Source organism: Microdochium trichocladiopsis, assembly GCF_020744255.1.
Source record: "Microdochium trichocladiopsis strain MPI-CAGE-CH-0230 chromosome Unknown B0I36scaffold_1, whole genome shotgun sequence".
NCBI classification, from domain to species: Eukaryota; Fungi; Ascomycota; class Sordariomycetes; order Xylariales; family Microdochiaceae; genus Microdochium; species Microdochium trichocladiopsis.
The window spans coordinates 2,065,902-2,081,423 of record NW_025763544.1 but is presented as its reverse complement, the minus strand read 5'-3'; the positions used below and the strand labels follow the sequence as shown (position 1 = coordinate 2,081,423).

The 15,522-nt window shown below is 56.5% G+C and overlaps 4 protein-coding genes across 4 annotated transcripts; 3 read left to right on the top strand and 1 right to left on the bottom strand.

Annotated features, from left to right (window-relative positions):
• Window positions 1-1,009: 1,009 nt before the first annotated feature.
• Window positions 1,010-1,573, bottom strand: B0I36DRAFT_344014 (uncharacterized protein; the record flags this gene model as incomplete). Its single annotated transcript, XM_046156219.1, has 1 exon — window positions 1,010-1,573. The coding sequence occupies one exon, from the start codon at window positions 1,571-1,573 to the stop codon at window positions 1,010-1,012; it is 564 nt and encodes a 187-aa protein (XP_046018291.1).
• A 1,108-nt stretch (window positions 1,574-2,681) lies between these two features.
• Window positions 2,682-4,848, top strand: B0I36DRAFT_7383 (transmembrane amino acid transporter protein-domain-containing protein). The gene is made up of 3 exons (XM_046163303.1): window positions 2,682-3,126; window positions 3,222-4,253; window positions 4,321-4,848. Exons 1-3 carry the CDS (start codon window positions 2,794-2,796, stop codon window positions 4,378-4,380), a joined length of 1,425 nt encoding a protein of 474 aa, XP_046018290.1. The 5' UTR covers window positions 2,682-2,793; the 3' UTR covers window positions 4,381-4,848.
• A 467-nt stretch (window positions 4,849-5,315) lies between these two features.
• Window positions 5,316-6,836, top strand: B0I36DRAFT_344012 (acetylornithine aminotransferase; the record flags this gene model as incomplete). The annotated part of the gene is made up of 2 exons (XM_046156218.1): window positions 5,316-5,693; window positions 5,808-6,836. 2 exons carry the CDS (start codon window positions 5,316-5,318, stop codon window positions 6,834-6,836), a joined length of 1,407 nt encoding a protein of 468 aa, XP_046018289.1.
• Window positions 6,837-8,435: 1,599 nt separating this feature from the next.
• On the top strand, window positions 8,436-11,228 carry B0I36DRAFT_7359 (Alpha/Beta hydrolase protein). The gene is made up of 2 exons (XM_046163300.1): window positions 8,436-8,705; window positions 8,780-11,228. The coding sequence occupies exons 1-2, from the start codon at window positions 8,614-8,616 to the stop codon at window positions 10,941-10,943; spliced, it is 2,256 nt and encodes a 751-aa protein (XP_046018288.1). The 5' UTR covers window positions 8,436-8,613; the 3' UTR covers window positions 10,944-11,228.
• Window positions 11,229-15,522: the final 4,294 nt, after the last annotated feature.

Sequence of the window (15,522 nt, the reverse complement as noted above, 5' to 3'; positions counted from 1 at the left end):
ATCCGCTGATGCCTAAACTACGAGGCAGAAAATCGACCTGGCATCCATGCATATGGCCCAGCGCAGTGGCAGGACTTGCCTGTTTCAGCAGGCCCGTGGAGAAAAACGTAACACGAACCTCGTCACGGCGTCGCCCCAGGTTTTCCCGGGAGATTCAGCTTGTCAACGCAACGCCGGGCCCGGGGTACAGAAGCTGGAGAAATACGCAATGCATGCAGAGAGAACGCAGTGAAGAAGGGCAAAACCTGGAGAAAACATGGAGAACATGGTGCGACTGGAGAGCATGTAGGTAATGATAGAGTAACAAGAATTGAGAAGCACTGACTAGCCGAGATGTCTGACACGTTTGCCTGCAACGTGTCTGGATCTGCTACTGGCATTGTGGAATGCGAGGTGTCCAGGGGAGGTTTCCGTTACGTATTGGACGTCCGCATGGCCACGCCGAAAAGGCTGACCGAGGGTCTGGCAGGCGAGGCTGTGGACAGAATAAACCGGACAATGTAGATCCATGCTGTACAGCACCTGTCCAGTTTATTCTGTCCACAGCCTCGGCAGGTCCGGGCGCCGACCGGCTGTATCCACTTTACACCGGGGCTTGGCTCACGGCCCCACCCGGGCTTCTTCTTCAACCAGGAAAGAAGAATGCCTGGATGGTGCTTCATGCGTATCCAAAAAGCTCGAACGCATACTCGAGGTTGATATACGCCGTCGGAACGAATCTCTCATGCCCAATGCAAGTTCTTTTGTGCCATGCATGTCGTTTAGTTCGGATGGATAGGTTGAAACAGATCCCGGTGCAGTGTTCTTAGCGCATAACGGATATGTTGATCGTCCGAAATTTCAGTTGAGCAGAGTTTTTCTAGTTTGTCGTGCCGAGGACCAGCCACGTCGGCAATGCGGTTATTGTTCTCAATTCCTAGGAACAAAGCACCCAGCCAGCCACGTCCCGTTTCTGCCCGACTTTTAGGAATCTATGCCGGTCTGGGTCAAGACTCGGCACTTGGAAGATTCACGATGGTCGGAACGGGGGTGTGCGAAGTCCCCGGCCAAGACATATGAAGGCTCGGTAGCGTTCGATGGCTCCTGCATGATATTCTATCATCTGTAGCCGTGCTGCAGCGCCATCATTGCTGTATTGGACACCGAGCCTGTCCTGTGCGCTTTTCGTGTCGTCCCGCGGTGGCCTGCATGTAGTGGTCGGCTTGCCAGCACGCGAGATTGTTCCCAGCTGGGAAGGACCCTTACGGAGCGAGTGTACAAGCGCCGTATCCGGGAAATTCCCTGGCTTGGATGGCAGGAGGATGATCCTGCACTGCATGGGGCGATGCCAGACAACGAGGCCCGCTGGTAACCGGGCCTTCTTGGAGTGCACGGGTGCCCTGCGAGCGTCTCGTGCGCGGGTGGTGTTGCAGCATCTGTACAGTACGCACAATGCAGGACGGCGAGAATCAAAAGAGGAGGCGTGGAACGAAGACGAGGTGGTCCGGTCCCCTCCGGACGCGGCCCCTGCGAGCTTGGAGCCGCAAGTCCCGGCAGGTGCTGCAGGGTGGCTGTCGATGACGGGAGGGCCCATGGCAGCCAATCAAGGGCGACGCAGAGCGCGGGAGGTGGCGCGCGGCGAGAAAGCAGCAATCCCTGACTAGCGCGGACGGGCGTCTCGCAGCAGCTTACAGCAAGTTCGAATTAGCTAAGAGAACACAAAACGGCCGACTTGGCTGCCGCTAGGGCCCGCGATTGCCTCATCGGCGAGGATCGAGGCGCTGGGGGGCCCATCGGCAGTGCCCTGATTCGCCCGCCCCCTGCGCCGCCGGGCCCTGTGGAAGCTTGTCTGTGGGCCAAGCCGTGCGGCAGGGAAGATCACACAGACATCACCATATTACGTCGCCGGCACACTCACAGAAATGCCCACGACGTAGCATCCTGCGCCTTCCTCGCGCCCCGACGGCCTGCAAGCATATTAATCATCCATGGACAGAGGCGGCTGTTCCACGATGGATGCAACTGTGTTCGTGTCTGTGCTGGTATGCATTTCTTATCTCTCTCTCTCTTTCTCTCTCTGGCTGAGTCCAGGTCCCAAAGGGCATTGATGACCTGTGCTATTACGTCAACAAACGGCCGTGACTCGTGTTCCGTGTAAGCTGCAACCCTGGCAGGCCAGCAGGATCAACACATCGGTCGAGCCAGCATAGTAAACATCCTGTCATCTATTACACACCCCGGAACATTCATTGGGACGGACGGCTCTAGTCGTGCTATGGACCATCTCATGCGCCCGGGCACGTGTGCAGTATGGACCCCCATCCCCACACGACCGCCGGTCGTGGATGCTCGGTGTGCATGGCGAGGCGAGAGGACCCCTCGAGCTCCAGGTTGTGTTTCGTGCTTATCTCTCCCGTCTGCGTGGTTCTCTGGATCCGATGTGATAATGGCACTTAGCAACCACGAGCGATTAAGGTCGACGCACGGCCGAACCCCGTGCTCTAGATCCGCGGTAGAAGGTGCCTCCCCACTCGCAACTCTGGAGTCGCGCCTCCGTATTTCAAAAGCCCTAGAGTCCCCATTTACCTAATGGCAATATAGCCTGCAGGTTTTTCCTCCCCAGTGCTCCCGTTCTCGTCTCTCTTGCTTCTTCTGTCGTATCCATCCCGCCCGGCCCTCCTGCGGAACATCGTTTACCTCCATCTGAGCCAGACCAGTCTGCCAGAACAGCCGTTCAACGCCGCCCCTGCGTCCAAGCTTTTCAACCAAGCACGCAACAGCCACCACGCGGCCTGTGAGCAGCCCACGGACAACATGGCTACCACCGTCAACTACAAGGACAGCATTCAGGCTGCTCAGCCCCCGGCTCCCGGAGTTGTCAGCGATAAGGAGGATGACAACCACTCCTCCCAGGGCTCCTCTAACAGCGAGACTGTCGGCGAGATCAGCCAGCTCGAGAAGCAGGGCAACGCCCACTTCAAGCGTCTTGGATGGAAGCGTCTCACGGTCGTTCTCATCGTCGAGGCCATCGCTCTCGGCAGTCTGAGCATGCCCGCCGCTTTCGCCACACTGGGCATGGTAGCTGGTGTCATCCTGACGGTGGGACTCGGCCTCATCGCCATCTACACCAGTTACGTTGTTGGTCAGGTAAGGACTTGCAAGAACAATCTCTGGCTCTAAATCTCTGTTATCACTCGATGCGACTTTTTGCATAACAGACAGCTCACCAAGACGAAATATAGGTCAAGCTCAAGTTCCCCGAGGTCTCGCATTACGCCGATGCTGGCAGACTCATGTTCGGCAAAGTCGGTTACGAGATTGTATCGGTCATGTTTGTGCTCCAGCTCACCTTTTTGGTCGGTAGCCACTGCTTGACCGGCACAATCGCGTTCCTCAACATCACTGGCAACGGCGCTTGCTCTCTGGTCTTTGGCGTAGTCTCTGCCATCATCTTGCTGATTGTGGCTATCCCGCCATCTTTCGCCGAGGTCGCCATTCTTGGCTACATCGACTTCGTCTCAATCATTGCTGCCATTCTCATCACCATGATTGCCACCGGCATCACCCGCGGCGAGCACGCCGCCGATGTTGCCGCTGCGGTACCCTGGTCGGCCTGGCCCACGGAGGATCTCACCTTCTCCAAGGCATTTGTTGCTATTACCAACATTGTCTTCGCTTACAGCTTTGCCGTTTGCCAGTTCTCCTTCATGGACGAGATGCACACTCCCAAGGACTTTGTCAAGTCTATCTGGGTTCTTGGTATCGTCGAAATCATCATCTACACCTTGACTGGTGCGGTCATCTACTACTCGGTCGGTGCTGGTGTCAAGTCGCCCGCTCTGCTGTCTGCCGGCCCGCTCATCTCCAAGGTCGCCTTCGGCGTTGCGCTTCCCGTCATCTTCATCTCGGGTTCGATCAATACCACCGTTGTTACCCGTTACATTCACGGACGTGTCTACAAGAACTCTGTCGTTCGCTTCATCAACACCCCCAAGGGCTGGACTACCTGGCTGGCTCTCGTCAGCTTTATTACCCTCATTGCCTGGGTCATCGCCGAGGCCATTCCGTTCTTCTCTGATCTGTTGTCAATCAGCTCGGCGCTCTTCATTTCCGGCTTCACCTTTTACTTCCCGGCCATCATGTGGTTTATGCTGATTCGGGAGGGCTCGCTGTTTGAGAAGAAGAACTTGGCCAAGGGAATCTTCAACTTGCTCATCCTGATCATTGGTATTGTTGTCCTTGTTGGCGGTACCTACTCTGCCATTGTCGACATTGTAAGTTTTTCCTGGGACGTTATGAAGCTATTAGAGGTGATTCGGCTGCTAATGACTTTTCTTCTAGATCGAATCTTACGAGTCAGGCAAGGTCCGTGGCGCTTTCACTTGTGCGCCTTTCGAGTAAGCGACCCAGCAGAATGGTACCCAAAGAGTACCGGCTTTACGAAAACGCGGCTGCGCGCTTGCTGGCGTACCGATGTTGTGTATCTGTTTCAAGTTTGTTCTAAGAGTATGGCGTTATTCATTCATCGATGCCAAAGCAATATCCCTCAGCCTTGGAGGGTTACCATTACAACTGGAGTTTGGTTGGCCAGCATAGCATTGTGATACGGTGTTTGGGGTTCTGACAATGTTACTTTGTCGAAATGGTAATGAAGGGATTTATCATGCCGTCTCTGTATTCGTGGCAAAGCGTCCTGTGTTGTTGTCGTGGTAATTGTCCTGGTAGTGGTGATCCCTCTAAATGTCACATTGAATGAACCAATTCCACCATGGACCCTACAACATGATATTTATACCTCGAAGGTAACGCAAATCTATTACTACAACTTGTCAAAACGACGCCCTTGAGACCATCGAAAGTACCTTCTAGCCCCGCATCTGTGACCTGAATGTCATTATCGCATCAAGAGAGGGCGTGCTGGTATTAGTCGGGAGCTGCAAGGTCACAAAAGTGGGCCCATATTCAGCAGGCCCAACCCGCTGGAGACCAGGAAGGCCCCGACATCGGCCTGAAAAGCGAGCAAAAAAAAAGCTCTTGGGAGCGAGCAATTATCGATTGTCCCGCTACAATTCATCGTGGGGTTCAATGTGGAGGGAACGACTCATCGCGGCAACAACATCGCGCTGTCACCACTGAGTCAATTCTGTGATTGTTGCACGATACTCGTTCGGAGCCAGCGATTCAGTTCCTGGACTGAACTCCCTTTAAAAAAGGATCAAGGCATACCCGAACACTCCGGTGTAACCGGGTTGCATCAATTCCGTTTCGGACATCAAACAGCAAGAGCTTAGCGAATCTTCTCTCGTCACCTTCATCATCATCGTCACGATAGCACAATGGCCTTTCGCGCCCCAACCCAGCGCGCCGTAGCCGCCCTGGCCCGCAAGTCCACTGCCACCACAGCGGTGAAGCGAACTCTCTCGTCGCAGGCCACTGCAAGCAGCCTGTCCCAGCCCACGAAAGATGCCATTGCGCGCGAGGCGTCCCTGCCGAATCCGGACCCGGCCGCCGACTCGGCCAGCGCGGCCATGGTGAAGGAGCACTCGCAGTACATGCTGGCGACGTACGCGCGGCCGTCGCCCGTGTTTGTCCGCGGCGAGGGCAGTTTCCTGTGGGATCTCGAGAACCGCAAGTATCTGGACTTAACGTCCGGTATCGCGGTGAACGGGCTGGGTCACTGTGACCCGGGCGTTGCGAGGATTCTTGCGGATCAGGTATGCTAGTCTTTTCCTTTGGAGTCCGTGGGAATTTGCGGTATCTTGCGACATCATTGCACACGATTTGCCATGGGAGTTGTTGCTGACAAATCTATACGACTTTGCAAACAGTCAACCACACTCATGCATGCGTCGAACTTGTACTACAATCCCTGGACTGGAGCGCTGTCGCAGCTGCTCGTTGAGAAGACACGCGAGACGGGCGCCATGCATGATGCCGCGACCGTGTTTGTGTGCAACTCGGGCTCTGAGGCCAACGAGGCCGCCCTCAAGTTCGCCCGCAAGGTCGGCAAGCTCCGAGGCGGCGAGGACGGCGCCAAGCACGAGATTGTCTCCTTCCAGGGCTCCTTCCACGGCCGTACCATGGGATCGCTCTCTGCGACGCCCAACCCAAAGTACCAGAAGCCGTTTGCCCCGATGCTGCCCGGTTTCAAGTACGGCACTTACAACGACGTGGCTGCGATCAACGACCTTGTCACGGACGCCACGTGCGGTGTGATCATTGAACCGATCCAGGGCGAGGGTGGTGTCAACGTGGCGACGGATGAGTTCCTCATTGCTCTGGCCCGGCGGTGCCGGGAGGTCGGTGCCGTGCTCATCTACGACGAGATCCAGTGCGGCCTGTCCCGCACCGGTTCCTTCTGGGCCCACGACCACCTCCCTGCCGAGGCGCACCCGGATGTCATCACCACTGCCAAGGCCCTGGGCAATGGCTTCCCCATTGGCGCGGCCATTGTCAACGAGTCCGTCAGCGAGGCCATGAAGGTCGGCGATCACGGCACCACGTTCGGCGGCAACCCTCTGGCGTGCCGCCTCGCACACTACACCGTCTCGCGACTCGCAGACAAGACGCTGCAGAAGGAGGTTCTTGCCAAGGAGCAGCTCTTCCGGCAGAAGTTTGAGGAGCTGCGCGGCAAATACCCGGAGCTCATCACCGAGGTCCGCGGACGGGGACTGATCCTGGGCATGCAGCTCACGCAAGACCCGAACCCGATCGTGCAGGCCGCGCGGGAGCGCGGGCTGCTTGTGATTACGTGCGGCACCAACACGCTGCGCTTCGTCCCGCCGTTGACCATCACCGGGGAGGAGATTGCGCAAGGTCTGGCGGTGCTGGAGGAGGCCATTGAGGCCACCCGGTGATCTTGCCGAGGCTGACTTTCTTGCCAGCGTGCTACGTAATGAGGGATAGTGGCTCGTGTTGTTGAATAAGTTGTTGAGCATTGACTGGCGTTCATCGTTATTTGTTGATTAGAAGACCTAGAGAAAAGCTTTTCTTTATCTCCATTGTACACATTGTCCTCATGCTTGGCTATTATTCATGAACTGTGAGGCCGGTACACAGTTGGCTAAGTATACTTCTTCGAGCCATTGAAGCGAAGATGAACACCATCATGGTCCCTGTGGGAACAACCATCCCCCACAGCCGTACCTGAGGCGGCGGTGTGACTGGCCTTGGCTCTTGAGGAAACTGATATCGTCGAAGCGAAGGTGGAGCTCCTGGGTGGACCTCCTCATCGCCCCCTGACTGTCAAACTCGGGGGGTTTTACATGTGACAGTTTTCCAGAATCTTCGGCTTCTGGCCGGCCGAAGCGGTTCCTGAGCTCTGATCACGCGCAATACAGTAGTGTTTTTCACATCGGAATGAATCGAGGTCATGGTCTTGGTGGGTGGGTGTCCAGCAACGAGACTCAAAACCTGATCAGCCTGCACACACACACAGTCCGTAGATGGAGGTCCCCTCGGGCGTAAGTCTGACGGCACCCGGATGAGGTCCGGATTCCTAGAAGAGCTTGAACGATTGGCTGCCAGGGAACCGGGAACGGAGCGGACTTGTCAGAGCCTGCGTCGTGTAACCCAGCAGGTGTTCCTTCAGCCGGGATGTGCCAATCATGGCCGACAGCCAAGCGAAGAGTGGGCTTTGGGAGGTGCAGCACGTGTCAAACCAATACAAGTGAGTGAGTGTGGGCGGGAACGAATGCACATGTCCCTGCATGCGGCCCCCATCAATATTTGCATGGTGGGGGCAGCAGACGATGAACGCAAGCAAGCCTGGAGAAGTGTGAGCTGGCAATGCCACCCACACTACACTGACCGCAGAGACAGCCAATAGCCACGGCGGCAATGAACAGTTGAATAACCAACGTAAGCATTGGGTGCCGAGTCGCTTGTGGGAAAGAAGGAGAAAGCCGCTTGTGCCCGTGGGGAGGATGGGGAAAACTGGGGCGGGTGCTGCGGAGTCGAGGCTGGGGCAAGCGGGTGACCAGAAGCTATGACGACTGCCTGTCACATGTCAGCAAACGCCTGCACCAACTCGTCGCCGTGCCTGCCTCTGCGCATCCCTACCCAGCCTCGACCTTTGCACCACACTACGAGACCTTGCCCACCACGCCGTGCCTGTCCACACGAACCCACCAGCATAGAAACAGCGTCTGCGCCGCGGTGCCCGTGATTTGCACAGGACCGGCAGCCGACCAGGGAACTCGGCAGGCAGGCAACAAGCAGCGCCCTGACACGTCTTGACAGCCACCACGCGGAACCCGCCGACTCGTGATGGCGCATCCCCACTGACGCCGGCCGCTACCAAGATCACCGGCGTCTGCTGGCCCGGCCTGTCCGGCACCCTAATTCCTACGTCCCTCGTCGCCCTTCATCACCTCCTTTTCTCTCGTGGTCGACTGCGCATGTTGGTTTAGACTGCAGGCTTCAGCTACCAACAGACAGACACAGACACAGACACATCTTGCAACCGCGCCTCGTCCCGGCTCCTCCAACCCCACGAGCCATGATCTGTCGGCGCCGCTCGACATCTCTCCACTCATAGCCCAACAAGACTGCCAGTTTCCTTCCCTCTCGCGTCCTTCGAGGGACTCGAACACGACAACTCGCTGCTTGACATATCCTGGCACATACGCCATCATGTTAGACCACGTTCTGGGCCGGCCGTCGGTCAAGTCGCGTAGGCTGCAAGTCCTCGCTGTCCTGACATTCTGGTCGGTCTACTTAGTGAAGTAAGTCCACATAGATCTCGGGCATCACGTATGCATTCTTCGTCGCCAATCTCGTATTGACCTCATATCTTCAGAGGTCCTCGCCATGGTCCACCACTACTCCGTCGCCTGTCCAAGCTCTCTTCGAGGGCCCTGACGGGATGGCAGATTGTTGTTCTCACCATGGTCTACCTATATGCCACGCGCAACTTCAGCACCATCGTCGGCCTCGCCAGCCCCGAGCCCATGGCCAACATGTACGATACAAAGTACTTCCGGGCCACCTGGGTCCTGACGGCTCTCGATGCCGGCTTCTGGACAGCCATGAAGATCAAGAAGAAGTGGCTCCGCGATTTTGCGAGCATCTTCTTCACCATTTATTACCTCATAGCGGCGGAGAAAGCTGACAACAAGGTTCGCAAGGTGCGAGGGATGATCACCGTCGACCACCTGCGGATCAGCTGGAACAAGGGCAGCACCTCGCCGTCCTTGTCGTTTTTCCAGAATCTCCTTCGGCCGCGCTTCACTCGCTGGCCACCCCGGGCTATCCGTATCCCCAGGCCGAGCACCAGCGACTACAAGGAGCCCGTATCCGCATGGCTCTATTACGATGGGCCTGTGTCAGATCTCGTCCACATCAACAAAATGATTTTGGACATTCCTGGTGGTGGTTTCGTGGCTATGGACCCGAGGTGCAACGATGACAAGCTGTTCGCATGGGCAGGAAAGACTGGGCTGCCAGTCTTGAGTCTTGATTACAAGAAGGCACCCGAATTCCCCTTCCCATTCGCCCTGAACGAATGTTTCGACGTTTATACGACCATTGTGCGCAGTCGTGGGCGATGCATCGGCATGTCAGGCCGTGACGCCCCAAAGATTGTAATCGCTGGCGACAGTGCAGGTGGGAATATTGCAACGGCCATGACCTTGATGATCATCGAGAGCCACATCAAAAGCCGCGGGATAGCCTCTGGACAGCCACCTTTACCTGTACCCGACGGACTACTACTGCTTTACCCGGCATTGGACATGAATATCGGCAACTGGATGTCTGACGAGCAAATGGCGCTCGTCAAGGACCGCGGGACGAAAGCAACGAACAAGAACTACATCCGCCGGAAAACCATGCAATTTAGCGATGTCGCTGGCACACCACACCACTCCGACGATGAGGATGACCAGAGCCCTCCACCACTCAAGCTCGACACCGCAGTGGTGGCCGAGGGACTTGGCGAAGAGGACCAGGCCGCACTCGCCTCTCCGCAACCCAAGTATTCCCATGCTAACCCACAAGAGTGGACGGACAAAGAGCCTGCCAGCCCGGTCGCGCGGAGAAAGTCGCTGTCTCATCAGCCGGAACCTTTACGTACTCGACTAGCCATGTCCTCCATGCTGTCTTATTTCAACGATCGTGTCCTTACGCCAGAGATGATGCGAGCTATGATCATTCTCTACATTGGCCCGCATAATCGTCCAGACTTTTCTCAGGACTATCTGCTGTCGCCGATCTTGGCACCCGACGCCTTGCTACAACTGTTTCCCAAGACATACTTTCTCACAGGCGAGCGGGACCCACTGGTGGATGACACGGTCATCTTTGCTGGCCGGCTCCGAAAAGAGAAGCGCGCGCTGCACGCACAAAGAGTCAATGGCCGCGACCCGACTTTGCTCGACGACTTTGACGAGAAGGATATCTGTGAAGTGGTGCTCATTCCGGGCATCAGTCACGGCTTCATCCAGTTCCCAGCTCTGTACCCACCAGCATGGAAGTTCATTGACCGTTGTGCGCAGTGGGCTGTGGAACTGCTGGACACAGCCGACGCAAGGGCTTTGCGTGAGCAGCAGGCTTGGGAGTTCCACCCTGCGAGCCCACAACAACGGCATCACAGGCGGGTCGAAAGCAGTGGCGATGAAGGTGGCCTCGAGATCAACATGACCCGCACAAGGGGCCGGACGATCAGCGACGAAGGCAAGGCGAAGGGCAGCCCAGGAATAGGAAGCACGTCGCCGCCCATGCCCACGATCTCATCACCAGCTCCTGTCAACGGAGATGGCATGGGCCCAGAAGGCCGCAGCTCCCCCTTGAATGGTGTGAATGGCAATGGCGCCGCCGCGAGCCCGTCCTTGCCGCCTAAGCGCAGGAAACAGGTGCAGAAGTCAAAGAGCATCATCAGACTGAACAGCTCGGATGATCTTCTTGGTAGAAGGATGCAGGGCCTCGCCGGCCCGCTTACTGGAACACACGATGATGCCGACTAGAGAAACACGGGGCCTATATAAGAGACGTATACGAACATATTGCACGACGATGATCATGTGATTGATTTGCTCCACTCACGGGATTGTCTTTGAGGATTCTGCAATGGCTTTGTAAAGTGCACATTGCTGGGCGAAGATGATGCAAATTGGGCGTATGAATTACGATGCAACTCCTGGAGGACTGCTTCTTGTGACGGTTGCATCCGTTTCCCGTGCCAAATCCGTGACCTACGGCGTTCTACAGACCAGAAATCCTTCACTCCTTGACGAACCCTCCCCCATATCGGCGTTTGCGGCAAGTCTGCGCGGTAGTTCACACAGAGATATAAACCCAGGCTCGTCACCCGAGATCTTCACACACGAACGAAGCATAGATATTGTACTGCCAGCAAAAGAGTCGCAGTCAGCACTGGTGCCCTGTCACTTTCCGAGTCCACCGCGAACGAAAGATACACCGAGCTCATTTGCATGCACAACACACTTAATCTCGTGGAAGGGGGTAAGCCCAAAGAGAGAGGGAGAGGGAGGGCGTGTTCTATTTGCATACCAGCCCCGTGGTCTCCTCGTCTACTACAAAAGCCATGTTTGTCCTGTTCTGCCACTGCTGTTGCTGGGCTTTATATATACATATAGAGCCTTTATTTGTCTCCCCTTGCACGCCTTCACGAGCGGCGGCACTATCGATGCGTACAGACACAACAACAACCACTGCCTGCTAGACACTTGTACAATTGGGCAACAGGCTGGCCTCTGTGTGGTCCCGAGTTCCTGACAAGCCCATGGGCGTGTATCGCCTTGGAGAAGAAGAGAACAGAAAAAACCAGTTCTCGTATTTCCATCATGGGCTGCTGCTGCTGCTGCTGCTGCTCCCAACACGAGCAGAATTTCCAGCAGTGTCGTTGCACAAGCCGGCCCCGGGCCGTGCCATCCATCATCACCATCATCAGGGCATCTTTGTAGACCGGTAGAACCCTCATTTGATGCGTGAGCATGCCCGGTTCCCCGTGGAAGGGGCATGAGCACGAAATCTCGGAGCAGCGGTCAATCACATGGCGTGATTAGGATAATATCACGCTGTAAATACCATCAACGCAAGACGTGCGTTCACATGCCATCATCTGATACTCTGGATTAAGACATTGGCTGGCGGAGGCGTGGCGTGCATATATGTCAGCTCAGTATCAAGCTCATCATCCCGTGTCTCTCTCCACCCCCGTTCCTCCCCGACAGAGTAACCTCGACGTGCGTCCCACGATGGCTCTCCCCGGTACATACTCAAATCGGCCGCCACCACGCTCGGCTGCTACCTCCGCCCTGATTGTCTCTGCAACCTAGCCGCCCGCTTGGTTAACCCAAAAGCCCTGGCCAATAGTGGGGGGGAAAGAAGGCGTGTTGCCCACCACCCCGGCGAGCGGTGCGTTACGCTTCCCGCCGCCGATGCAAGATATAATGTACCTGAAATATGGTCATTAAGGCCGCCTGCAGCTCACCTGGGCCGGCGGGCGAGCAGGGAATGCCCGCCCGCCCGATCTCGTGCCGCTTGTAACTTTACGGGATATTAATCTAATCAATGTGCTGCGAGTCGGCAGCCCCGCGACTGCGTGCATATATGCTCCGTGGCCACGATACATGGGGAACGGCAGGCGGAGTAATGGGCTGGCAATTGGGCCGGCCACCGACCCAAAGATCTAGACCGAGCAGGTAGGGCCCATGGCCCCCGCCCTCGCTTTCTTTTTCTCTTTCGGCCGGCGGCATGGAACAAGGGTCCGTTCTCTTCCACTGCCGAGGAGATGACAGGTAGCGACATCAGAGTCATGGCCAGATATCGTTGCTGGGGCCGGTCTTTCCATGCTGTGCTTCCGCCGCTGTTCGCTCCGCCATAATTAGTCGTCCCGCGCATCCATCACAGCACGTCTGGTCCGATGCTAATGCTATTTATTGCCAGGTGCATCAGGCTGGGAAGGGACTCGTCGTACACACGGGGGAACCAGCGACCTCCAAAAATCAAAAAGAAGCTCAGGGGTTTGTTGCATTGTGTCAAGATCCATGCCTGCATCCAGGCCATGCGGACAAGCATACATGCATCCCTTGGCCTGCCATGCCGTGGTCATGCGCGCGTGACAGTCGTGGCGCCGTGGCTTTGTCCATACTTTTGGCCTCGGCTGATGTGGTATCCTCGCTCGTCGCAGCCAAGCAGGCAGCCCTGCTCGGGTGCGCATGCAGAACTCGTTCGTTCAGTCTGTAGCCAGAGCCGTGAAGGATCTTCCTGGCAACTACTCCTCCTACCTTTAGCGATGGAGGGACCTGTTCGTGGGGACAAACTGGGGACGCAGGTTAATAGCTCGTGACAACCCTGTCACGAAGACACGAAAGGCCCTTTCCGAGAACCCACCCCCTGGCCCTGCCCCCTGCTCTTACCCACACATTGTCCCCTGCTTCTTGTCCGGGTACAGTATAATAAGACCAAAGATCCCCCGTTGATGCCCGCATTGGGAAATATCGAGGTGGGGAAAGCGCCGGCGGTGTCCGAGCACAACCCTCCCCGTTGTCCACACAAACTTTGTCGAAGTCAAGTCCTCGTGAGGTTGGCGACCATGTCCTGCTCATTGGTGGCATCGAGAAATCATAACTGCACCATATCCGGCCCCTTGATCCTGATCGTGTCAGCCCAACACTTCCCCTGTCGACCACACCACCGCCGGGATCCGGCGCGTGCCCCCCCCCCCCCAAATGAAGCCGAATGAGCCACTTCGCGAACACGCAATCTCTGGGAGCATCTTGGGTACACATTCGAGAGAATCCTGCAACTCCTTGTGAGCAACGATCTTCCGAACTTCACGGGCTGCGGCGTTGAACAAGAACCGCTTGCTGAGCCATCGAGTTAAAATCCTGTGGCATGTTGCCGGCCGGTCGCCTGTTGTGCCCAGTATCGTGATAGGGACATGATTAATGATATCCTGCTGCCACTCGTAAAGCCAGCCGTTATAACAGGACAGGCTCGTCTCGGCATATGGAGTTGTGCCGTCACATGGCTCGTGAGCTTGTGTGGTCCTGCGGTCGTGTAACGTGACAGAGACCTACGAATAGACCTGTGGCACCAAATACTTCCATTGGCTGACTGTGGATGAAACCGAGGTGTCCTTCAGGCAGAACCCACGAGAGACGTTATTTATCGCGGTAAGATGGAGCATCGGGCATTCAAGATCGAAAGTTGCACAAGGGGCACGGGAGCCCTGTGGTACCCGTTGAGCCTCCCTGTAGCACACCTGCACGTCGCCGCCCCATCGACGGTTCGGCCGGGCGGCAAGCAGCGGAAGTCACAGGTATGCCTGTAGTCCCATGGGCGTCCGGCAAGCCTTTTGCGGCGCTGGGTTGGCTAGCGTAGTTGACCGATGTTGATTTGCGCCAATGTTTTTTTATGCGAAATCTGCAATACGGAACCTCGGCTAGGCCCTTGCTGCAGGTGCATTGTGGGAATCGACTCTCATCATCAAACAACATTACCGGCCCAGTGCTGGTCAGAGCCATTCCACCCCAGGGAGCGCTGCCGAGGCGCAATGCCTGAGATCACTAGGGTCGTTTGACGACCAGCTGCAGGGTCAATCTCGATGACTTGGTGCTGGAGATTAGAATGCATAACGTGCTACCTTTGCTTGCTTCTGAACCCTTTCTCTAGATCTCGAAAGGCATACAGGGATTCCGTCCCTCGATACGCACAGAGCACAAGACTTGTCACGATTGAGCTCCCGGGAGCTAGCTTCGGCAGTTGTGCTGTGGCAATGGATCGTCCGCCGCGTATTCGTCCGAATGCCCCTTGACGGGGCAAGCCGCTTCGGAATTTGGCATATCCGCCTGCAGGGGTAGTAGCACTGGCCAGGTTATGCTCATTGCTGACGACCTTTTCGGTGCAGTACGTATGGTTGCCTCGTGGGAACTTTGTGCTGGCAGTCGACGACGCCCAGCTGATCAACTATGTAAGTGTAGGCGCGGTCCGCATAGTTGATCGCCGCATCGACCACAGGTCGCACTCCTGGGAGTGGCAACCTTCCATATACACTGTACAGACCACAGCCACCCTCGTGGACACGACAGAGGCTAGGTGAAGGACTATCGTGTGTCCGGCCGGAGGAACTTTGCTGTGCCACGTCGTCGCGCACGAGCCAGCAAGTATGGTGCTGGGAGGAAGCCGATCCAAGATCTCGCGACCAGGAGCACCTCACCAGTTGACAGGGGCTATTAGGTGTAGGATTGAGCTGCGTGGATGCCGGGAAGGGGGACTAGGATACCTGGAGCGGTGGTCCGACCAGGCTGGAGAGACGAGCGAGTCATGGACGCATGCCCATGTCTGAGCCTCGATCTTGCTCAGATTCCGCCGACAGTGGCCTGCAGCTCAGCTCAACATGGCGCGTGATGGTGCTTGCTGTGCGTTTGTCGCAACTGCTTGGCCCAGCCCCAATGCCAAGCTCCTGCCACCAATCACCGTGTTCTGGGTAGCCAGCCAGAGAGGGCCGGGTTCCTGCAGCCCAAACCATGAATCGACTCTATCGGATGGATATACGGTCACCCCGCGCACGGGAAT